This window comes from Felis catus, chromosome E2 (genome assembly GCF_018350175.1).
Source record: "Felis catus isolate Fca126 chromosome E2, F.catus_Fca126_mat1.0, whole genome shotgun sequence".
NCBI classification, from domain to species: Eukaryota; Metazoa; Chordata; class Mammalia; order Carnivora; family Felidae; genus Felis; species Felis catus.
The window spans coordinates 17,755,802-17,779,410 of NC_058382.1; the positions used below are offsets into that span (position 1 = coordinate 17,755,802).

General features: G+C 48.1%; 1 protein-coding gene and 1 long non-coding RNA gene across 5 annotated transcripts; one reads left to right on the forward strand and one right to left on the reverse strand.

The window, feature by feature from the left end:
* Nucleotides 1–54: 54 nt before the first annotated feature.
* Nucleotides 55–6,004, forward strand: LOC109494619. The gene is made up of 2 exons (XR_002149608.3): nt 55–193; nt 2,010–6,004. It is a non-coding gene; the product is annotated as an uncharacterized LOC109494619 (long non-coding RNA).
* A 4,294-nt stretch (nt 6,005–10,298) lies between these two features.
* On the reverse strand, nt 10,299–22,378 carry UPK1A (uroplakin 1A). Of its 4 annotated transcripts, none has more exons than XM_045046508.1 (8): nt 19,966–22,374; nt 19,609–19,696; nt 17,940–18,140; nt 14,224–14,298; nt 13,977–14,084; nt 12,339–12,518; nt 10,937–11,027; nt 10,299–10,861 (listed from the first exon to the last, which is right to left on the reverse strand). In XM_045046508.1, exons 2-8 carry the CDS (start codon nt 19,687–19,689, stop codon nt 10,665–10,667), a joined length of 933 nt encoding a protein of 310 aa, XP_044902443.1. In that variant the 5' UTR covers nt 19,690–19,696; nt 19,966–22,374; the 3' UTR covers nt 10,299–10,664. The 4 variants fall into 4 exon arrangements, with proteins under 4 accessions (XP_044902443.1, XP_044902446.1, XP_044902444.1 ...); XM_023245490.2 differs by having other exon boundaries at nt 10,684–10,861; nt 10,944–11,027; nt 19,966–22,373; XM_045046511.1 differs by lacking the exon at nt 12,339–12,518 and having other exon boundaries at nt 19,966–22,378.
* Between the last annotated feature and the right edge of the window lie 1,231 nt (nt 22,379–23,609).

Here is a 23,609-nt window from a genome sequence, read left to right on the forward strand (position 1 = left end):
AGAGAGTCCGGCATTCGAGCTACACTATGATTAAGTAGGGTTGATCTTGTAGATGTGGGGTGGGGCCTGATGTGATCACCTTGGCCCTGGCTTACCTCGTCCATACATGAAGGTGTTTGGGTTTTGGTTTTGGACTAGGATCTGATCCTGAAGGCTTCACTCAGTACATATGCTCAAGTCCTCAAACTTTTAGGTAAATGCATTTGCATTCTGGGAAAGGACAATTTTAATGTTTATTTCTGAGAAAGAGAGAGAGCGAGCACAAGCGGGGGAGGGGCAAAGAGAGAGCGAGACAGAGGATCCAAAACAGGCCCCGTGCTGACAGCACAGAGCGGGACGCGGGACTCGAACTCATGAACTGTGAGATCATGACCTGTGCTACAGTCGCCACTTACCTGACTGAGCCACCCAGGCACCCGAGGGAGTCATTTAGACAACAGAAATTTTTTCCCCACCCCACAGTTCTGGAGGCTGGAAGTCCAAGATCAAACTGCCAATAGAGTTGGTTTCTCCTGAGGATTCTCTCCTTGGCCTGCAGATGTCTGCCTTCTCACTGTGTCCTCCTATGGCCTTTCCCCTATGCACGCACACTCCTTGTGTCTCCTCCTCTTTTGATGAGGTGCCATGTAAACTGTTTTGTGTCAGTAACCTGTTTGTGTCAGTTCACATATTGAAACCTAATCCCCAGTGTGGTATTTGGAGATGCGGGGCTTTGAGAGGCGATTAGGTCATCAGGGAGTGGAGCCCTTATGAATAGGATTAGCGCCTTTATAAGAAAAGGCCCCAGAGATCTCCCTTGCCCCTTCTACCATGCGATGTTCAGTAAGTAGACCGTCATCCATGAACCAGATCCACCAGTGCCTTGATCTGGGACATCCCAGCCTCCAGAAAAATAGATTTCTGTTGTTTATAAGCTACCCAGTCCATGGTGTTCTATTATGGCAGCCTGAGCAGACTAAGACATAGTCCTATTGGATTAAGGCCCTACTCTTATGACCGCATTTACCCTTAATTCCCTCCTTAAAGGACCCCTCTCCAAATACAGCCATGTTGTGGGTTAGGGCTTCAACATAGGAATTTCGGAGGGGACACAATTCAGTCTGTAACACAGAATATCTACCACTAAAGGCCTCGAAGTTTGGTAGGGGAGAGACAAATTATTTACTTCAGAGGGAGGGGGCACATCAGAATGGTTAAGATGTGAGCTCTGGGAACCAGACTGACAGGTTTGGGTCCTGCCTATACCACTTATCAACTGTGTGAACTTGAGCAATTTTCTTCCACTTTCTGTGCCTCATAAGAATCAAATGAATAGACACCCCTGATATTCTTAGAATAGCCCCTGGCATGGAGCAAGCGCTGATGGGCTATTGTTGGCCATCGTTACTGGTTGCAAGTAAACTTAAAATTATACTAAGAAAAATCACAAGAGAGATACTTTAAGAAAGTAAAACAGGACGCTAACCTGGCCAGGGTTTTCAAGAAAGGCTTCCTGGAGGAAGTGAATGCTTGAAGTAAGATTTTCCAAATAATTACTAACACGACTAGGAGAAGGGTGAGTCTTCTGGGCAATGGTCAAATAGGTCCCAGAGCTCTGGGGTGAGAGGAGGCACGCCCCGAAGTCCATTGTTATTGGAATGGAGAGAGCTAAGTGAGAGGGAGGCAGGCCAAGCAGGGGAGAGTGAGGCTGGATGTGGTGGGCGGGGCCTGGCCCAGTAGGCCATGTTCAGGAGGGCTGGCATTTCCTAAGAACCACGCAAAGTCGCAGAAGGAGGTGTTTATTACTTTTCAAAGTTTTTGTTTTTATTTATTTTGAGAGAGCAGGGAGGGGCAGAGAGAGAGAGAGGGAGTCAGAATCCCAAGCAGGCTCCTTGGCAGAGCCCGATGCAGGGCTCAAACCCACAAACTGCAAGATGTTTATTTTTGTGAGATGTTTGACCTGAGCTGAAATCAACCGACTGAGCCACCCAGGTGCCCCCCTTCCCCCCCCCCCTTTTTTTTTTTTACAGAGAATGGTTTAACCCTTCCTGGCAATGCTGCAAGCCCTGCCACGTGAACAAACTTGGGCTGGCCTGCGGTAGACACATGGCCCAGTTCAGAGCCATTACCCCAGCCACCTACACCCACTGCCAGCCAGCCATACATGTGAGTGAAACCACCCCAGACCAAACAGCCCCCAGTCACCCCACTAGCTGACTGCAGCTGCGAGAGTCAGCCCAGGTGAGACCAACTGGAGAACTGAACTGCCTGGCTGGGCTCAGCCCAAATGGTCCGGAAGAATCAGGAGCTACAAAATAATAATTATTTTAAGCCACTGTGTTTCGGGTGGGTGTTTCGGGTTAAAAAAAAAAAAAGCTAACTGACATACCCTGGACCAGAGTAGTTTCTAGGCAACAAATATCACTTACCTGGATTCTGGGTCTTGAAAGTTGAAAAATTCCTTCTGTTTCCAGACTGGTTTCTTCAATTTTTTGAATGAATTTTTATGAGATGAACTTATTTAAAAAAATTTTTTTTAATATTTATTTTTGAGAGAGCGTGAGTGGGGGAGGAGCAGAGAGAGGAAGACACAGAATCCGAAGCAGGCTCCAGGCTCCGAGCTGTCAGCACAGAGCTGTCAGCACAGAGCCCGAGGCCGGGCTCGAACTGAAGAACAATGAGATCATGACCTGACCCGGAGTCAGCGGCTTAATAACCGACTGAGCCTTGGAGGTGCCCCTTATGAGATGAACTTTAATGCCTGGGATCTTTTGGTCATTTTTCCCCTAGTAGGACTGAAAGTGGCTTTTCAAAAAACAAACAAAAACCAGTTGCTCTGTTTTGCATCTATTTTCGTTTGCAGAGCATCTGAATAGGCAATTAAGGGAGAAATCATGATTCTATTTCATATTTTCGATACTTCTCTTGGTTAAATGATGCATCCCTAGCTGGGCTCAAGGAGGTGCTAGAGGTGGCCAGCTACAAGGGGGAGGGGAGTAACAGCCACCTGTTGGGCACAGCCCATTGCCAACTGGAACAAAGCCCTGGAATCTGGAGAGAAGCCTCTAACTTGCAGTGTCCCTCCAGCGCCCTCTACTGACAAGACCTGACCTCATGCCAGCTGATAAATATTGGAATTAAGAGGCAATCAATCAAAAATTGGCCCGGTGACTAATGGGCTCCCCAAATGTTAATAACAATGATAGTCAAGAGAATGGCTAACATTGAGTTCTCAGTGTTATTTATCTCTGAATAATCAGGAGACAGCTTATGGGGAGAGAGGATAGTGGTCCTTTCTGTGTCTATGGTTTGTTCACCCTTCCCTAGGCTCAGAGCCTGAGTTGGCCCTGGGTAGCCAACTTTCCCCCTGGCAGGGCAGGCCCATTGGGTGGAGCTGAGTCCATCCCTGCTCCAAGGCAGGCATGTGCCCGGGGGATGGTGAGTCAGAGCTCTCTCCAACCCTCCACACCACATTGCGGTGGTGGGACAATGGGAAATAATCCAGGGGAGGAGCCATGTCACCTCCAGAAACTCAGACATCCAGACAGGATGTGGATCTGGTGCTGACACTCCTTGCCTCGCTTCCCTGCTAGTTTTAAAAATTCCTTTTTCTACCTAGCACTTACTATCCTCTGACATGTATGTTTCCCTTCTTGGTTTCCTTAATCTCCTCCTCTGAAAGGTAAGCTTTTATAAAGGGAGAGACTGAGGTCTGATTTGTTCCCTGCCGGGTCCCCAGATCTAGAACGGTGCCTGGTGCACATGTTAGGCAAGCAATAAATATGTGAATGTATGAATGAGTCATTAACAATTATACCACCTAGGACAGGGGCAGATGCAACTTACCTCAGCATAGCTTCCTGGGCCCCCAACTGGGTCTTAAGACATCAGTGACATTGTCTGCATAACATTGGTTCTCACTGGGTCTGGAAAATTTGAGTCTTCTAATTCTACAGTGCCTTGAATACCCAGGACTTAACACCAGTTAAAGAATTTTTGATAGGGGCGCCTGGGTGGCTCACTCGGTTAAGCGTCCGACTTCGGCTCAGGTCATGATCTCGCGGTCCGTGAGTTCGAGCCCCGCATCGGGCTCTGTGCTGCCAGCTCAGAGCCTGGAGCCTGTTTCAGATTCTGTGTCTCCCTCTCTCTGACCCTCCCCCATTCATGCTCTGTCTCTCTCTGTCTCAAAAATAAATAAACATTTAAAAAAATTAAAAAAAGAATTTTTGATGAATTCAGTGCGTTGTCCATTTGGTAACATGAACATCTTATCTTGTGAGTTGGTTTCTAGTGAATCACCCTATTTCCTTATTTTCACTCCAGTCCTCAGCCATGTGTAATTTCTTCCTGCAATCCAAAATGAAAACATTTTGAAATAATGCCAACAGATAAAAAATTTCAAATAGGGGCGCCTGGGTGGCTCAGTCAGTTGAGTGCCCGACTTCGGCTTAGGTCATGATCTCGTGGTTTGTGGATTCGAGCCCCGCGACGGGCTCTGTGTTGACAGCTCAGAGCCTGGAGCCTGTTTCGGATTCTTTGTCTCTGTCTCTCTCTCTCTCTCAAAAATAAACATTAAAAAAATTTTCAAATAATGACATTTGTCAGGTAGGTACTCTGAAAAACTCATGATGCAAGCGTGAATATACATTATTTAAAAAATATTCATCAATTGTCGGTGGATAATCATTTCCGAATTAAGGAAAATTACTCATAAAAATACAAGGACATTTCCTGTGCATACACAAATGTTTCCCTTTTTTTCCCTCCTTTTTAGAGTTCTACAAATGTAGAAACATACATTCAGTTGTTTCAAATAAACTTTTTATTTTGGAAGAATTTTGAATTTGCAGAAAAGTTGCAGAGACAGTACAGAGAATTCTTGTATGCCCTTAACCCAGTTTCCCCTAATGTTAACATATTACATAGCCATGGACATGTATCAAAACGAAGAAATTAATGTTGGTACACTACCATTAATCTTCAGACTTTATTTGGATTGTGCCATTTTTTCCACTAATATATCTGGTCTTCCAGGCTCCAATCTAGGATAACAATTTGCACTGAGCATATATTCAGTTTTGGGCTTTGCGTTTTTATCGATAAACAATATATCTTGGAGATGGTTTCATATCAGCAAATATAAATGCGGCTCCCTTTAAACCTAGCCACATAGTATTCCGTGGTGTGAAAAGAGAATTAGAGAACTATTTCTTTTCTGACATGATTTATGCTGTTTTTCAGGGATTGCTTTTAGGTTATTCTCGTACAGAGCATCTTTGCACACACTTGTGAGTGCATATGCAGAATAGATTCCCAGAGGTGGAATCACGTGGTCAAAGGGGTGAGAGTTTTACATTTTCGGGACTAAGCTTACCTGTCCTCGTGTAAGGAATGTAAACCACAGCGGGTGTAGACAGAGGCGTGTGCCTGCCCGATGGCTTGTACGGTGTATTCTTTCCATTCTATACTCTCAGATGATGAAAGAAACATTGACCCAGTGGGGCAGGAGAGGGAGATAAGCCTGGGGAGGTGGCAAGGAGACAAGCCATAAGGGACCTTCAGTGCCAGGCAGAGGTGCTGGACGTTATCCCGAGGACACTGGGGAGCCGAGTAGGATTAGAGGCTGGATCAAGCCATGGACAGACGTGGTCAGGTAGAGATGTGGTAAGAAGAAACATCAAATGGCTACCTCTCCCTTGGGTGGCCCCGGGAGCCTCACTCGGCCCTCACGTCTCTCTCCTTCCCTCTCACCCACAGGAGTGGGCATGTGAGCGGAGGGACCAGGGCGGACAAACCTGTTCTGCCGGCCGAGGCCTGCCTCGGACAGGCCACGCTGCCGCCAGTCCGGCTGAGTGAACTACACTCTGCAGGCGTGTGACCAGATGGAGCCAAGGAAGGTGGTGGCAGATGTGGGACAGAGGTGGAAGCCTGCCTACCCGCCCTCTCCGAAGCCAGCGCAACCCCCAGCCCCAGCATTTGGCAGGGCCTGGCCTGTTTTAACTGTTCCGGTAAAATTCGAAACTGTTTCGCAGAACCATTCTTTCCTTGATACACATCTCATGTCCCATGGTGGCGTTTTTCTTAACATTTGTTTATTGTTTTTGGAGGACGAGCAATAATCATAGAATATTGGCAAATACCAAAATAGCCAAGGAATGAACTAAAAGTCCCTGCAAGTCTCTCCTCTTCCTTAGTAACCGACGATAACCTTTGGGAGACTTTGTTTTACAATTTTATTTATTGATTTTTTAATGTTTATTTTTGAGAGAGAGACAGAGTGCAAGTGGGGGAGGGGCAGAGAGAGGGAGACACGGAACCGAAGCAGGCTCCAGGCTCCGAGCTGTCAGCACACGGCACGACGCGGGGCTCGAACCCACCAACCGTGAGATCATGACCTGAGCCGTATGCTCAACTGACTGAGCCACCCAGGCGCCCCTGTTTTACAATTTTAACGCTAACGTGCACATATTTATATTTTTATCAGAAAAGCGATCACACCCAGCACGCTCTTTTGTAATCTTCTGCATTGAACAATTTCCCAAGTATTTTCCCATGACATTAAATATTCTTTTGCAATGTGATTTTTAAGGGAAAAAACTGATTTTATGCGTACCAATTTCCATTAATTCCACAAACACTCTTTTAAAGTTCTTCAGATAGGGGCGCCTGGGTGGCTCAGTCGGTTGGGCGGCCGACGTGGGCTCAGGTCGGGATCTCGCAGTCCGTGAGTTCGAGCCCCGCGTCGGGCTCTGTGCTGACAGCTCAGAGCCTGGAGCCTGTTTCAGATTCTGTGTCTCCCTCTCTCTGACCCTCCCCCATTCATGCTTTGTCTCTCTCTGTCTCAAAAACAAATTTAAAAAAACGTTAAAAAAATAAAGTTCTTCAGATAAAAAGCATATTAACTCTGGGGTGATTGGGTGGCTCAGTCAGTTAAGAGTCCAACTTTGGCTCAAGTCATGATCTCACAGTTCGTGAGTTCGAGTCCCATGTCGGGCTCTATGCAGACATTTGAAAGCCTGGAGCCTGCTTTGGATTCTGTGTCTCCCTGTCTCTCTGCCCTCCCCCACTTGCGCTCCGTCTCCCTCTCAAAAATAAACATTAAGAAAAATTTTAAAAAGTATATTAACTCTAATGTACGCTGAGCCCATGGGTTGAATATCCGCCGTGAAAGCACTAAGCATTTTCCAATAAGACTTTAGTGTTTAAAGCACAAGTGTGGGAGTCACTTTGGTGAATCAGCTTCTGTACGTTGAGCATGGTGGAGCCCCAAACATTTGAAATTGGGACTCATCAGAGACGGTAGCAGCCTCAGCAGATGGTGTATTTCTGCACTCGATTCTGATTACACGGGATTGAGAAAATTCCTGATGCATAATAATAAGGTCTATTAGTTCCTGAACTCAGAATGAATTGGGCCCTATGCCCTGAGGTAGGGACTGTTAGAACACCCATTTCATAGACGGGCACACCGAGGCTCAGAGAGTTCAGTGGGGCTTTTGAGAACCTGGCGCTGCCTCTTTGCCTCTCTCAGAGAATCCAAGTCACAGACGGGTCACCCTGAACTTGCTTATGAGGACACACCTACATCTAGCAGTAGATTTGGCTGGAATCCCCCCTTTCCTTGACATGTTTACAAGGCAGTCAAATATGTGCCCAGGATCGGGGAGAATTTTCATTCCAGAGCCTGCAGGAAAGCCAGGTAGGTCAGTTAACACGGGGCAGTTAAAATGTGGTGGGTATCACATCTATGTGGTGTTTACAAAAATTTTTTTTTAATGTTTACCTATTTTCGAGAGAGAGAGAGACAGACAGACAGACAGGGCGTGAGCAGGGGAGGGCAGAGACAGAGGGAGACACGGAATCCAAAGCAGGCTCCAGGCTCCAAACTATGGGGGGTTTTAAAGCTCTGGGTTTCAAAGCAAAGCTATATGTTGTTCAGTATTTTAGAAACCACTTTTCTTGTTTTTGAAAAATAATAATCTTTCTAAAAAGTTTTTCAAACATTATAAAGATACGTATGGTATGCAGACCCTTCTCCTGTCAGCTCCCCATTCTGCTCCCCTCCTTAAAGGAGTCCTTTGTGGGGAAATTTTATATACATATATATATGTATATATATAATAGTATGTATTATATATATATAATATATATTATATTATATATATTATATATAATATAATATATAATAATATTATATATATAATAATATATATAATATATATAATAGTATGTATTATATATATTATATATGTACATATTATTATATATGTATATATATTCTGTGTATATATACTGTGTGATCTATATATTATATATATAATATATATAATTTTTATAAAAATGAGATCATGCCTCCTGTTCTCCTTGCCTATTTACATAACAAGATGATCTGTGACACATCTAAACCCTGGAATGCATTGCAACAATAAAAAGAAAAAAAAAAGAGGTGAATTCATAAATACTGAATGGAAAGTGACCATAATACATAGTTAAATGAAGAAAGCAAGTTACAAAGCAATATTTTACAGCATGATTCCATTAAATGTGTGTGCACTTATATAAATATCTATAGATGTGTCTATATAAACTGTTGAAAAGCTAAAAAAGACATTCGTCGTGTGTCAATAGCAATTATCCAGGGGGGATGGACCAGATTTGGGGGAGGGGTGATGATTTCCTGGGGCGTGAAATATGGGACGCTTCCATTTCTAAATTTTTATAATCTTTAAGTAGAAGGGTTATAAATTCTTTTAAACATCATTCTGAAAACATTGACCCATTTCTTTAAAAAGACCCAGCCCTGAATATGTTATCCACAGGAATAAAAGTACTGTATGTGCAAGTTTTTCTACTCTGCATTTCTTGGAGATTTTTCCACGTTAAAACATTATTTTTTACTACCGTGTGGTATTCTAGAGTATAGACATAGCAGAGCTAACTTAACCAGTCCCCGACAGAGGCTCATTTAGGTCACTGTAATGAACATCCTTATGTATACTTGCCAATTATTTATGTCATGATGACATTTTTCTATATTGGCTCATGTAGTTCTCCTTTTTTTAATGTTTTTATTTATTTTTGAGAGACACAGAGCACGAGCAGAGAGCGAAGGAGGGGGGGGGGGCAGAGAGCGAAGGAGACACAGAATCCGAAGCAGGCTCCAGGCTCTGAGCTGTCAGCACAGATCCTGACTCAGGTGGGGCTCAAACTCACAAACCGTGAGATCATGGCCTGAGCCGAAGTCGGGCGCTTAACAGACTGGGCCACCCAGGCGCCTCCCTCTACATTCTTCTTAAACAGCCACAGAGAATCCGGCCTAAGGATGTAACATGAGTTGTACAACCCACCCCCTGCCGATGGTTGTTTCCCTAACAAAAAAGCCTCTTTGACCACTACAAATTAAAAAAAAAAAAATGTTTATTTTTGAGAGAGAGAGAGGGAAAGAGAGACAGACAGAGCGTGAGTGGGGGAGGGGAAGAGAGAGAGGGACACGGAATCCGAAGCAGGCCTTGGGCTCTGAGCTGTCAGCACAGATCCTGACACAGGGCTCCAACTCACGAACTGTGAGATCATGACCTGAGCTGAAGTCGGGCGCCCGACTGAGCCACCCAGGCGCCCCAGATCATTGCAGATTTTTAAAAGTATATTTTAAAAAGTTTGATATCTGAATTCAGCATTTGCAGACCATCTGTGGAGTAAATGAGGAGTGTGGGAAACTTCATTTGATGGAGAAGGAGGCCAGGCCCTCTTGGCAGGGCCTAATTACTATAAAATGGACAGAGGATGGCCTGCTTCAGAGAGGACAAAAGAGCGAGGATGAGATTCCTAGAGTTTTGCTGTCATCCACCCATTAGAGAACTTGCTGGAAGCTACAGGCCGTAGGAGGAGGTTATCTGTCACCCATACCAGCCCAACAGCCCGAGCTCTAATTTTCCTTTGATAAACCACCCCCACTTCCCAACACCACCCTTAGCAGTATTAATTCAGATACCCTCCCTTCCCCAACCAAAGGATGGGCTAGACTCTAAAGTAAGACAGTGAGATTGAATCCCTGACCTTGGGTAGTGCTGTTGGGAGAGAGGCCTCTCTTGCTGCTGTGTTGCTTAGCTATGAGAAAGTCTGTCTGCGAATGAAGCAGGTTTCCTTGAAACTTAGATTGAACCCCTGGATCCAGACATGCCTGAAGCCGGAAATACTGACTCAGTTGCATGAGCCGAGAAATTCCATGTTATGTTTCAGTCAGTGCCAGTTGGGTTTCTGCCACTTCCATTGGAAGAGTTATTGTTCATTTGTCTTTGCCCCAGAAGAAAGCAAATTAATTCATTCAACCAGTATTTATTGAATATCCATGCTCAGCCCTCTGCTGGGTGATGCTGGGGACAATACAGTGACCATGACAGAGCTTGTTCCTCCATTCCTGGCAACCCTAGTCCACCAGAGAATAAACAACCCCAAACTATTTAGCAATGAGGGCCAACATCTACCATGAAGGAGGAGCTTGGGGAGCTATTAGAGAGGCATTGGTGATGGGGTGGGTGGGATCCCGGAAGGGTCCCCGGAGGACAGGACTTGAAATTGACACCGAAAGATGGGCCAGGAATCAGCAAAGTGAAATGACGTCAAGGGCTAAGGGCCCACGCACACATGTCCCAGGGTTTCGGGGCACCTCCAAGTCCCGGCAGGGCTCAGAAACCTGGGAAAAGGTCTTTGGTGAGGAAGGAGGGAAGCTCGAGGGAGGTGGGAAGGGGAGAGCTGAGGCAGCCATCCAGTCCGCGGCCGGAGGAGACAGGAACAGGAGGAGGAAGAGGCCGAGGCGTGCATGTGGCCTTCCTGTCCCTCACAACGTGGTGTAGAAATACATGGCCATCAGCATCACAGGCAGCTGGAGGAGGAGGCAGTGGAGTGAGGGGCGCTCCAGCCCCACACGCACATCCCGCCTAGCCCAGAGGCTCCCCACCTCTCACCGTCCACATCAGGATGGCAAACCCAAACCACGAGATGCCCCACGTGTAGCTGTCGATGGCATGGCTGATGTGCTCGAAGCAACCCTGGGAGGGGGAGAGACAGGGGGTGGGGGTTGAGAAAACGTCACCGCGAGCCCTTGGGAAGGTGATTTCCTTCCTCAAGCCCTGGTTTGCTCACCTGTGCAATGGGGGTGTGTGGCAGTGTCTACCTCCCAGAGCGGTTCTGGGGAACCAGGGGTGCGATGTGGAGCCCACGCCCCGCACAGGTGGGTACTGCCCTGTTGGTGGCTATGAGAGTCTGAGGGCAGTCTTGTCTAGAGCTGGCTTTCCATGCTGCCCGTAAGTTCCCAGGGTTTGAAATCTGCCTTTAGGATGAGTGCAGTTTTGCTACGTCCTTTAGGAATGAGGCCAGGTGGGGCCCGAGTCTCACAAGCGAGTCATTTCCAGGTAGACCCCTGCCTCGACTTGGAAGCAGCAGAGAACGAGATTCAGGGCGTCTGTCCTGGAGTCAGGTGGGACTGAATTGGGGACCAGCTCTGCCACCTGTTAGCTGTTGGAGCCTAGGAATGATTCTGACCCTCTAAGCCTCAGCTTCCCCGTCTGTGCAAGTGGTAACCTTGACGCACCGGCCTCCGAGAGCACTTGTGGGGATTCCATGGGCGACACGGGCGCACACGCGCGCGCACACACACACACACACACACTCCGCACAGAGTCGGGCTTGAGAAACGGCTGGGTGACTCTGACAGCGGTGATGGTTTGCACAGGCTCCTCTCTCTGTGACACCTGATCTAAGACGTGGCTGAAGCCCCCCCCCCCCCCCCCCCCCCCCCCCCCCCCCCCCCCCCCGGGCCCAAAGCAGCCAGAGCAACCACTGGGACTGGTTCTCCTCCCAGCTAATCTCCTCTGGTTTCAATCTCTGCCTCTGCACTCACCTTGCACTAGTTAAAGCGCCTAGTTGGGGCCTGCCCTCCTGAAATCCAGCCCCAGCTCCATCCCTCACTAGCGAGTGAGCTCCGTTTCCTCATCCTTAAAATGGGATCATTCTAATCTTTGCCCCCCAGGGCTGCGGTGAGAAATCAGACAAAAACTTGAAACACCTAGAAGAATGCCCGGCACCACGCAAAGGCTGGATAAGCGATGGCTGGCGTTGCTGTTGTGCTGTTATTGTTGTTGTTCTTATTCCCAACTGAGAAAAGCCGCAGGTGCCAGGTCCTGGGCCTCCCCCTGACTAGCAGAGGGAGGGAGGGACCGACGGGGAGGGGGTTGGGTGAGCCAGAGAGAGAGGGGAGAAAGAAAAAGCCAGAGAGGGGAGGAGAGGACGGGAGGGAGAGATAGAAGAAACCGAGGCCGAGGCAAACAGACCTGCAGACCGGTGGGGGGGGGGGGGCGCACCTTGGTGAACAGGTAGTCTGTGTGGCCCAGGCGGCAGCCTTCTTCATTGAGGGGAATGAAGTTGCCTGTCCGCCGACAGCACAATGGGGGCCAGGGGAGCACCACCTCCGGGGTGGCTGCCCGGAAGGCCGAGGTGAAGTTCACCCAATCCATAGGACCGGATGTGCCACAGCACTCTTGCTGGAGAGAAAGGCCTGAGTCAGGCAGGCTTCGGCTCAGAGAGGACAGCCACTCGCCCGAGGTTGCAGAGTGAGGAAGCTGGGCCTGACTCCCCCATGTCCTCGGCTTCGCAGGGGCGGGGGTTGGTGGCAGCAAGTGTCCGTGTGTGAACAGGGAGCAGAAGATATTTGTCCCGTCACCAAGAGGCTGGTGGAGGATTTGGATCAAACCCACCGTTTCGTTAATTATTTTAAAATTCTTTTGGGGGCGCCTGGGTGGCGCAGTCGGTTAAGCGTCCGACTTCAGCCAGGTCACGATCTCGCGGTCCGTGGGTTCGAGCCCCGCGTCGGGCTCTGGGCTGACGGCTCAGAGCCTGGAGCCTGTTTTCGATTCTGTGTCTCCCTCTCTCTCTGCCCCTCCCCCGTTCATGCTCTGTCTCTCTCTGTCCCAAAAATAAATAAACGTTGAAAAAAAAATTAAAAAAAAAAATTCTTTTGAATTAGCTGTCAACAAAACCCCAAGTAAATGACACCCAAAGGCAGAATTTTGGCTTCTTCTGGCCCCTGTGGGTGTTTAATTTGTGGCCCTGAATGATAAAAACATAGGTTCCTTCAAATACGAGTCCCCATCTTGGCTAGCTGTATGACTTGAACCGAATTGGGACCTCAATTTCCCTGGGGTCCTCAATATTCTTCTCTTGTGCCACATCGCATTGGGTTTAATTAAGAATGTGGCTTCGGGGGCGCCTGGGTGGCTCAGTGAAACAGCGACTTTCGGCTCAGGTCATAATCTCGCGGTTCAGGAGTGCGAGCCCCACATTGGGCTCTGTGCCGACAGCTCAGAGCCTGGAGTCTGCTTCGGATTCTGTGTCTCTCTCTTTCTCTCTGCCCCTCCCTCGCTCATGCTGTCTCTGTCTCTCTCTCAAAAATAAACATTAGAAAAAAAAAAAAGAATGTGGCTTCTGGAAGCTGATGGTCTGGGTTTCAATCTTTCTGGTTCTGTGACCTACCAGCTGTGTGACCTTGTGTAAGCCACGCAACCTCTTATCTTGGTTTCCTCATTGTTAAAAAGCTGATCTCCTTTATGGGGTAGTTGTGAGGAAAAAGTAAGCTTTAAATGTGCTTTGAACAGTACTAAAGGAGTTAGTACTCATTACATTTCGTTATTATGATTACCATCATTATTAAGAAGGTATGTGTAATGATTAAGAGCAGGGACTCTGGTTATAGGCTGTCAGATTTTGATCCCAGCTTACCAACCACATGACATTGGACAAGTGACATTCCCTTTTTGGGCCTGTCTCCTCATCTGGAAAATGGCCATGACCAGCCCTCCCCACCCCCCATAAGAACCGCAGGAGTGGGTATCATCTACCAGTGGGCATAATGGGAGCCCTAGCTACCTCAGAGTCCCAGGTCCTCCAGCCCTCCCCATCCCTTCGCCCGCCTCAACCCCCCCCCCCACCACCACCATGTCCACCTCAATCATGATGCGGTCCCAGAGACGAGTCAGCTCCCGGCCCTGGTCCGTGTCTGCACTGTAGAAGGTCAGCATCTGCTTGGTAATCAGGGATGGGTTGGACACCATCTGCGGAGGTCCAGGAAGAAGAGGATCCAGTGAGGCTGGGTGGGGTGGGAGGTCAACCTCCATCCACCCCACCCCCAGGCCCAGACCCTTGCCACCCTCCCCCAAGTCATGCCCCTCCCCTGGCCTCTGCCCAGCTCACATAGTCTCGGTGAGTGTAGGATGTGATGCAGGAGGCGCATTCAAAAATGTAGACGATGAGCATGAGCACCAGGTACTGGGGAAAGAGGGAGGGAGAGACAGAGGGACAGCCCGGTCAGGGCAAAGCCCGTATCAAGTCACACCCCTTCAAGGGACGGACTGATGGATAGAACTGCAACTTTATTTTATTTTATTTTAATGCTTTTATTTATTTTTGAGAGAGAGAGAGAGAGACAGAGCATGAGCAGGGCAGGGGCAGAGAGAGAATTCTAAGCAATTCACAGAATTCTAAGCAGGCTCCAGGCTCTGAGCTGTCGGCCCAAAGTCCGACGTGGGGCTTGAACCCACAAACCATGAGATCATGACCTGAGCCGAAGTCAGATGCCCAATCGACTGAGCCACCAAGGCGCCCCTAGAAATGCAATTTTAAAAAGAAGTGTAAGACAGTGTGAACGGTAGCATCTACGTGGTGGGTGTACGTACAGGTGTTCCCCGTTCAAGTCTTTCACCTTTTCTGTGTTTTGATTTCTGTATTTTTTTATAATAAAATGTTACGAACAAATGAAAGCAACAGAAATACGTAAAGTATTTCCTGAAGCTAACTATTGGCTTGGGTGCAGTAAAATAAATGTCTACCATGGGAGAAAAAAAAAAAAGACATTCTTGAGACAACCAGGAACATTTGGTTGTCTGTTTGTCTATATCTGCGTTCAGATATCGGAAGAGAGATATGAAGGAATTTGGGTGGGTTTTGTAGGTGCACCAGTGGCATGATGGTTGTGCATAAGAAGAAAAAAAGCTCTTCCCTCACCCCACGCCCTCTGCCTCAGAGCAACAGGGGGTGGAAAGTGGTCGTGCTAACCCCTCTGCCATGAGCTGAGACGCTGCGGTATAACACGCCTGGCTGCTCGAAACAGTGTCCTCATCACAGAGAAATGTGCACTCAAATATTTATGGGTAAATGACTTGGTGTCTGCAATGCACTTCAAAATACCCCAAAAAGAAGAATGTGGGCAGGCAGGGGTGGAGCAGAGGGGACAAAGCTGGCCAAGTCTATGGTCGATGTCGTTGAAACTAGGTGATGGGGGTGCAGGGCTCATGCCACTCACTCTGCTCTATGTTTGAAATTTCCCATAAAATTCTACGCCTTACGTGGAAAGATGCTCAACGTCACTCATCATCAGGGAAATACAAATCAAAACCACACCAAGATATCACCTCATATCCATCAGAGTGGCTAAAATTAACGACTCAGGAAACAACAGATGCTGGCGAGGATGTGGTGAAACAGGAATCCCCTCGCACTGTTGGTGGGAACGCAAACTGGTGCCGCCGCTCTGGAAAACTGTGTGGAGGTTCCTTGAAAAACTAAAAATAGAACTACCCTATGACCCAGCAGTAGCACTACTAGGAATTTACCCAAAGGATACAGGAGTGCTGATGCATAGGCACTTGTACCCCGATGTTTATAGCAGCGCTTTCAACAATAGCCAAGTCATGGAAAGAGCCTAAATGTCCATCAACTGACGAATCGATCAAGAAGATGTGGTTTATACATACAATGGAATACTACTTGGCAATAAGAAAGAATGAAATCCTGCCATTTGCAGCAACCTGGATGGAACTGGAGGGTGTTCTGCTAAGTGACATAAGTCAGGCAGAGAAAGATATCGTATGTTTTCACTCCTATGTGGAATTTCAGAAACTTAACAGAAGACCAGAGGGAAGGGAAGGGGAAAAATAGTTTCAAACAGAGAGGGAGGCAAACCATAGGAGACTCTTAAATACAGAGAACAAACTGAGGGTTGAAGGGGCAGGGGCGCGGCAGGGAGGGGAAAATGGGTGATGGGCATTGAGGAGGGCACTTGTGGGGATGAGCACTGGGTGTTGTATGTAAGCGATGGATCACGGGAATCTACTCCCAAAGCCAAGAGCACACTGTATGCACTATGTTAGCCAACTTGACAATAAACTACCATTAAAAAATAAAAAATAAATAATGAAAGATTGAGAAACAAAGCAACATGTTAATGACTGGTGAATTTAGAAAGATTTGTGGGAGTTTACTGTTGCCACGATTCTGTAAGTTGGATAATTTTTCAAAATAAAATGTTTAAAAATGTTCTCCAGTCGGTAACCAATGTTCAATTTGCAATATTTGCAATAAAATATCATGTGAAAAAATGCCCAGTTAAAAAAATAAAAATAAAAAATAAATAAAATTAAAATAAAATAAATAAATACAATTAAAATAAAATAAACTAAATAAAGAAAAATAAAATTTTGTGTCTTAGTTAATGACAAACTAATAAGGGAGACAGCCACCTTTTTTTTTTTTTTTTTTCACCAGTTGGGTGAGCTTTTAGGGCTTAGGTTAAATGGTTATGCCAGAGAATTCCGTGCAGGAAAGAAAGAAAAAGAGAAGGAGAGCCTTTCCAAGGCTCCATCTTACAATAAGGCCCAGGTCCTTACCAAGGCTGGCAAGACTCACCCGATAGGCCCACCTTCCCCTTCTCGCCCTCATGCCCCTTGCCCACCGCCCACTGTACCCACTCCATCCAACCTCATTTCCTCTCCCTCCCCGCCACCCCCACTTGGCTCTGACTTCAGAGCCTTTGCTCTTGCTGTTCCCTCCCCCACGCATGCTCTTCCGCATGCTCTTCCTGTAGACTCAAGGCTCACTCCCTCACCTCCCCAAGGCCTTCGCTTTCTCTGGCTGCAGGCCTCCCCTGCCCCAGCTCCGGCTCTCCCTTCCCTCTTCGCTGTGCACTGCTGCTCCCGTTGGAGCATCCTCCCCTGGGACAAGGGGTTCACCAGAGCCCCAGTGCCCAGCGCGGGGTTTGGCACGTGGTTCTTGCTCAATAAACGTTTGTCGATCGAATAAGTAGCTGCTCCCGGGAATCGAAAAGGCCCTGGATTGTAGAGGAGGCACCATGTTGGCTCTGCATCAGTGGGGCCGGGATTAGAGGCCCTGCCTTCCCGAGTGCCTGGGCTGTTGGCCTCTTTGAATCCCAGTTTCCTCAACTGGTAAAGGGGCCGAGAAGCATAACTTCGGAGGCTTCTGGGGAGATCGGCGGAGCTCATTTTCTAAACTGCTCAGCCTAGTGCCGGGCACATGAGGGGTGCTTGGGAAGTGCGGGTTCTTGTGGTGGTGGTCATTCCCGGCAGAAATTCAGAGCACAGGCTCGAGCTGAACTACTCGGGTTCAAATCCCGGCTCTGTCACCCACTCGCTGTGCAACCCTGGATAAGTGACTTCACTTCTCCGAGCCTCAGTTTCTACTCTGTCAAACGGGTTCACGAGGAGGATGGTATCTCACGGTAGGTTGTGAGGAATAAATGAGCCAATCTATGTAAAACATTTAGAATACAGCGAGCACTCCTTGAACGGCAGCTGTGCTGTCATTACTGTTGTTGTTCACGAGCACAGACTCTGGGGACCAACTAGCTGAGGTTCGAATCTCATCCCTGCCACTCAAGAATCATCCTCCTGGGCAGAGCTCCCTTGCCTTCCTCTCTGTGCCCCAATTTTCTTTGGAAATTGAGGATAACAGCTGAGCCTGTTACTGGGTGAGGGGAAGATTAAATAGGACGACAGGCCCAAGTGTGGCACCATGCTGAACACACACTCGTGGCCGCGGCGGTGGTTGTCACTATGGTTCCGTGTGGATGATCTCCGTGCCCACCCGTCCCCATGCCCTGCCCCCCGGGGCCTCACCGTGAGGATCATGGACCGGCGGCGGCAGAGCGCCGCGCCCACACCAAAGCTGGCCACCACGAAGAAGGAGAAGCCGCAGAAGATGGCGATCCAGGCGCCAGCGAAGACGTCATCCTTGCCTGAGACGCCCATCAGTGGGTACACGCGGTACTGGTCAGCTGTCACCCATACGGTCTCAGCAAACAGGGCCAGGCCTGACAGCTGGACAGGGCAACAGGTTAGAAAGGCTGGCTCAGGATTGGCAGCCGGGGCTGCGGGACTCTCTGTGAACAAGGTCCCCTTCCGAGCCCCCACCGGCCTCGGTAAAGCGGGCTGTAAGAAGAAGGGCAAGGACCTCGCCTTCCATGAGTGGGGATGGGGCTGGGCAGAGGCCAGACGGGAAGGGCTGCCCGGCCTGATCCCTGCCCCCCGCCCACATCCCAGCCGCCAGTTGCTTCAAGGATACGAGGAGATGCCACATACACAGCCCAGAGCGCACGACTGGAACAGAGGAGATGCTTGATCACATGCCCTCTCTCAATAGTGCTGTTGTTCCCGAGCTGAGGAATCTGGCCGGGGCCGGAACAACTACAAACGCATCAACCCTTTGATCCACAATTCCGCCTGCAGTAATCAATCCTGCTCGTGCAGGAAAATCATAAACCCACCCAGTCATTCCCTGTGTCACCATGTAAAAGGAACCGGCGTGCCACACGAGGGAGTGCTCTGCAGTCATGACAAAGGGCGAGGAGGCTGAGGACTCATGTGGAAGGGCCTACAGACTAGGTCAGCAGGAGAAACTGGGAGGCACAGAACAGGATGTGGAATGAGCTGTATCATAGGTATACACGTTCCTATTGCTTAAAGAAATTGTTGGAGAAACTAAAAATCTAGGCACTTATAGGGATGAGAGATGGGAAGCAAGGAGAGAGGAAGACTTCTAGAACAGTGGCTACCTTTGACAACACTCACACTGACACTCATGGGGTATTTAGTGTGTGCGCGCCAGGCACGGTCCCACTAACTGCTTTCTGTGTGATAATCATCGTCACCAGCTGCAGAGTCATGGCCGATACAAACAGTAACCATGTGTCGTCCCACGCTCCGCACGAATCTGATAACTCATCTTAAACTCTCGGCATTCCTATTTTATCTCCATCTACAGATGAGAAAACTGAGGCCCAGAAGGATTACGTTGCTGGCCCCAGGTCCCACAGTAGAAAGCAGCAGAGCTGGGGTTTGAGCCCAGGCTGTCTGGCTCCAGAGCCATGTACAGGCATCACAGTTTAAAAAATTAGATAGTAATTAATAAGACATTGCTATGGTTAGTATTCATTACGATGGGCCTCCTGTGCCCCAAGCAGGCACTTTATGTCTATAGTCATGTTAACGAGGACAACACTTGTCAAGCACTTTTTCGGAGCTGAGGGTCAGTATGGATGAACCCACACAACAGTCCCCACAATGGGGACATAATCTATCGATGAGGAAGCAGCACGAAGAAGGAGAGTGGCTTGCTGGAGTTCGCAAAGCTGGGGAGCCGCAGAGCGGGGATTGGAATCCAGGCTGCCCTGGCTTGACAGCCTGCAGCCATCACCAACCCGGGAGTCCTGGGCCCTGAGCCCCCACCCCCAGGTATCCCCTCCTCCCTGCCCGCCCACTGGGCTCCCAGCACGGGGGGAGGTCTCACCAGAATAATGATGTTGCCCACCACCAGCAGTCCCACCACAACCGGAGACCCCTTCTCCGCCTCTGCTGCTGCAGAAGCCATAGTCCTGCTGGGGACACATGAGTGGGAATGAGGCCAGGAGGGGAGGGGAGGGAAGCCCCACCAGCCTCACTCCACACCCCAGCTGCTGGGGGTGCTCCTGGCTCTCTGCTGGGCCCAGACTGGTGCTGAATGAATCTCCCCACAACGCTGATGGCGGGCCACTTTACAGACAAGGAAACCGAGGCTCACTGGCCAGAGCTCAGTGCTGGCCTCCCTGCACCTCATAGCTTCCTACTTTCCCTTGCTCATCCAGACCCTCCACAGCCCCCTCCTCACCTTCTCTTTCCGAAGCCTCTGTGGTCAGCCCCTCCCACAGTGGCTGCCTATATATATATGCCCAGGCCCCTCCTTGGGCCAGTCTCCCAGGAAGGAGGAAGGGAGTCTGGAGGAGGAGGGGACAAGAGGTCAAGCAAGCCGACCAGCATGGGAAAACAGATTTATGAGCACCCCACCCCCCAACCCAGGTGATTTATAGACCTGAAATTCAAGATTGTGCTAATGTCTGGCTACATGAGCAGCGTGATGTGCCCATGGCCTCCGGTTCCCAGGCTGTCTTGGTGGGGGAGGGGGCCGGGCTACCTGATGTCTCTCCTTAGGACATGGGCCTTCTTGGGGGCAGGGGGGAGATCCAGGTTGGATCCACGTGTGAATCCTGAATTCCAGAACTGCCTCTTGTGCTGGTGGCTCCACCTCTCCGAGGCTGGGAGCCCAGGGGGAGGCCCAGACAGGGACCCAGCAGGCTAGGACAGAGCTGGACCAAGGCAAGGAGGTGGGGAGGAGATGAGGGAGCAGGTGAGAGGGCAGCTCAGAAGGCTGATTATATGGGCTGCAGGCTAAGGGAAGAGGACGGCTCGAGACAGGTGTGTGAGGGGAGTTCCAGATGAGTGCGCAAGAGGGGGGAGAGAGTGTGCCGGAAAAAGAGGGAGGGCACACTGAATGGGCTTGGTGGGAGAAAAGCAACCCCTCCCCCCACCCCCACGGACAAAGCAGGGTCACAGCGAGGAGCCATAAATGGAAATGTCTTCAGGCTACAGAATCAAGAGACCTACACTGAAATCCCAGCTCTGCTCCTCTGGGCTGCGCAGCTTGGTGTGTGTGTTTGCCCATCTGCAGAATGGGTATCATTCTTATAGCAGTGGGAACTGAGTGCAGGGATGTCTGCAAAGGATGCCCTCTGGGCGCGTGTACAGCAAGAGGCCAGGCTGCGCCAGCAATGCTCCCAAGAGGCCCACTTTTCCTCCGATGGCGCCCCCTAGTGGCAAGAGGTTGGTTCCTTAGATGAAAATGGCTTGGGGCACCCAGTCACTCCCCAGAACTTCTCAAGAACCAAGGCATTTACCGTGTTTTTTCTCTGAGCTGTAGCTCCCTCAAGCGTATGTGAAACCGGCAAACAAATGGGACTTAAACTTCACTGTTAAGGCAATGGCTTGCTAATAAGACACGTGAGACGTGTTCCAGTTAAAATTAAAACAATTTGGCTTTTAGTCAATCCACTTTACATGTAAAATAGTTTTTCTCGGGGCACCTGGGTGGCTCAGCCAGTTAAGCATCCGAATCTTGATTTAGTCCAGGCCATGATCTCTCAGGATCGTGGGATGAGACTCCTGTCAGGCCCCATACTGAGCATGGAGTCGGCTTGGGAGCATCTCTCTGCCCCTCCCCCACTCTCTCTCCCTCTCTTTCAAACTAAATAAACATTAAGAAATAGTTTTTCTCTGTTGATTTACATTTATATTAAGGACTAATAAGAAAATTTAAATAATAATGTACATGACCTGTCAAGTACATTTTATGAGCTTTAGCTAAAATAACTTGGTAATAATAGGGCCATGTGAATAATATGAAATATTTTTATTTTCAAATGGTTGGTAACTGTTAGTAGTTGGGAGTTACATGAAATGTCTCAGGCTTTTGGCTAAAATCAAGTGTAAAATATCTAGTAAAAACAAAAAGTTATCAATGGGGCATTACTATGTCACCAGTCATAAAAGGGATCCATTCTGTTCTGAAACATGAAGCCAGTGTAGTTTGATGTCAAACTTGAATTTTCATGATTCTTTCTTCTTATTATATAAACCACTCTTCAAACAATACATTTTGAAGTGCTAATTACTTCCTTTAAAAAATCATAACGCCACATCCTCTAAAGATGACATATGGCTATCCTATGATCCAGCCATTTGTCCCTGGGAATGCCCCCATTCCCGTCTACCAAATGCTCTGAATGTATTCGTATCAGCCTTGAACTGGAAACCACCCAAATGCTCCTCAACAGTAGAATGGATACGTACGTTATGGCACACACATACAAGGGATACTATTCAGCAATAAGAGGCAATGAACTATTGACACTTGCAACTACCGGGATGAATTTCAAAAGCATTACACTAAATGGAAAAAGCCACACTCAAAAGATTGTAACTGTATGATTTTAGTATGAGGTTCTAAAACAGGCAAAACCAATCTAGGGAGATAAAAGTCAAGGAAGTGGTTACTCTCGGGGGCATTGTGACTTGTGGGGGGGCAGGGAGGGGGATTCTTTTTCTTGATTTGGATACTGGTTACATGGAGTTGTTCAGATTGTGTGAAAGTACATTAAGCTGTATAGTCATGATAAGTGCACTCTTGTATGCATATGTATATATTTTTAATTGCAATGCATTTTAAGAGGGTAAAATCTTGGGGCGCCTGGGTGGCTCAGTAAGTTGAGCATCCAGCTGTCGGTTTCAGCTCAGGTCATGATCTCATGGTTTCATGAGTTCGAGCCCCACGTCGGGCTCTGTGCTGATGGTGCAGAGCCTGCTTGGGATTCTCTCTCTCCCTCTCCCTCCCTCCCTCCCCTGCTCACTCTGTCTCTCTCAAAATAAATAGATAAAACTTAAAAAAAATTTTTAAAAAGAGGGTAAAATATTTGCAAAGAGACTTACTCAATGTGTTGAAGGGGTGGTTTCTGCACAAGAGATGAGTTTAGGCTGTTTATGGACATGAAATGAAATGGCATGAACCAACTGACATCTAACAAGAAAATGATCTGGTTCTAATCGTGATGGTGCCATCGAGAAAGGCTCAGTAAGTAGTTTGATGCTGTGTCCTAAATGCCTCTCTAACCTTGCTTAGAGCAGGTCTCCACAGACCTCAGTGTCTGACTAGAAGTGAATAATATATTTTCATTGTATTTATTTTTAAGATGAGATGTTTTGGGGCGCCTGGGTAGCTCAGTCGGTTGAGTGTCAGACTTCGACTCAGGTCATGATCTCACGGTTCATGAGTTCAAGCCCCGCGTCGGGCTCTGTGCTGACAGCTCAGAGCCTGGAGCCTGCTTCCAATTCTGTCTCCCTCTCTCTCTCTGCCCCTCCTCTGCTCATGCTCTGTATCTCTCTCTCTTTCAAAAGTAAATAAACGTTAAAATTAAAAAAAAAAAAAGATGAAATGTTTTGTTTTCCATGGTCAGTGGTGAAAGTCTTCTAAAAATTTTGATAGGAAATATTCCAGGCAGACAAGAAAATGTAGAGAATACTTGTAACAAACACCTACATCCTCCCCACCAGCTTTGTCAAATGTATTTTTCTATGTTCACTGAAGATTTTGGTTTTTTTTCTTTTTCAAGTGGCATACATTGCAGATGGCATTTGAAGCCACCTGGTCTCACCCCAGAGACAACTTCATTCCTACATTTGGGGCTCATCATCCTCCACAACCCTTACACTGTCCTCTTTTTCAGATCTCAGGCGTCATGGGTTAATTCCATTCCCTCAGCTCATTATTTTCCACAAGATAACTCTTGTTTTACATTTGATTTATTCCCTTATGTCCCCATATCCCAGTCTCTGTCAGCGCCCTCTACTGGCAAACATTCACATATGTTCGAATGTTGAACATATTTTTTAGTTGGCTGTGCTCTTGTCGGATGGATACCATTG

Coding starts and splice junctions, on each gene's coding strand:
- UPK1A (XM_045046508.1), bottom strand. CDS start 19,689: ATGGCTTCTGCAGCAGCAGAGGCGGAGAAGGGGTCTCCGGTTGTGGTG. Junction 14,085..14,223: donor CCTACACTCACCGAGACTAT/GTGAGCTGGGCA, acceptor GGACCTCCGCAG/ATGGTGTCCAACCCATCCCT. Junction 12,519..13,976: donor GGGACCGCATCATGATTGAG/GTGGACATGGTG, acceptor CTTTCTCTCCAG/CAAGAGTGCTGTGGCACATC.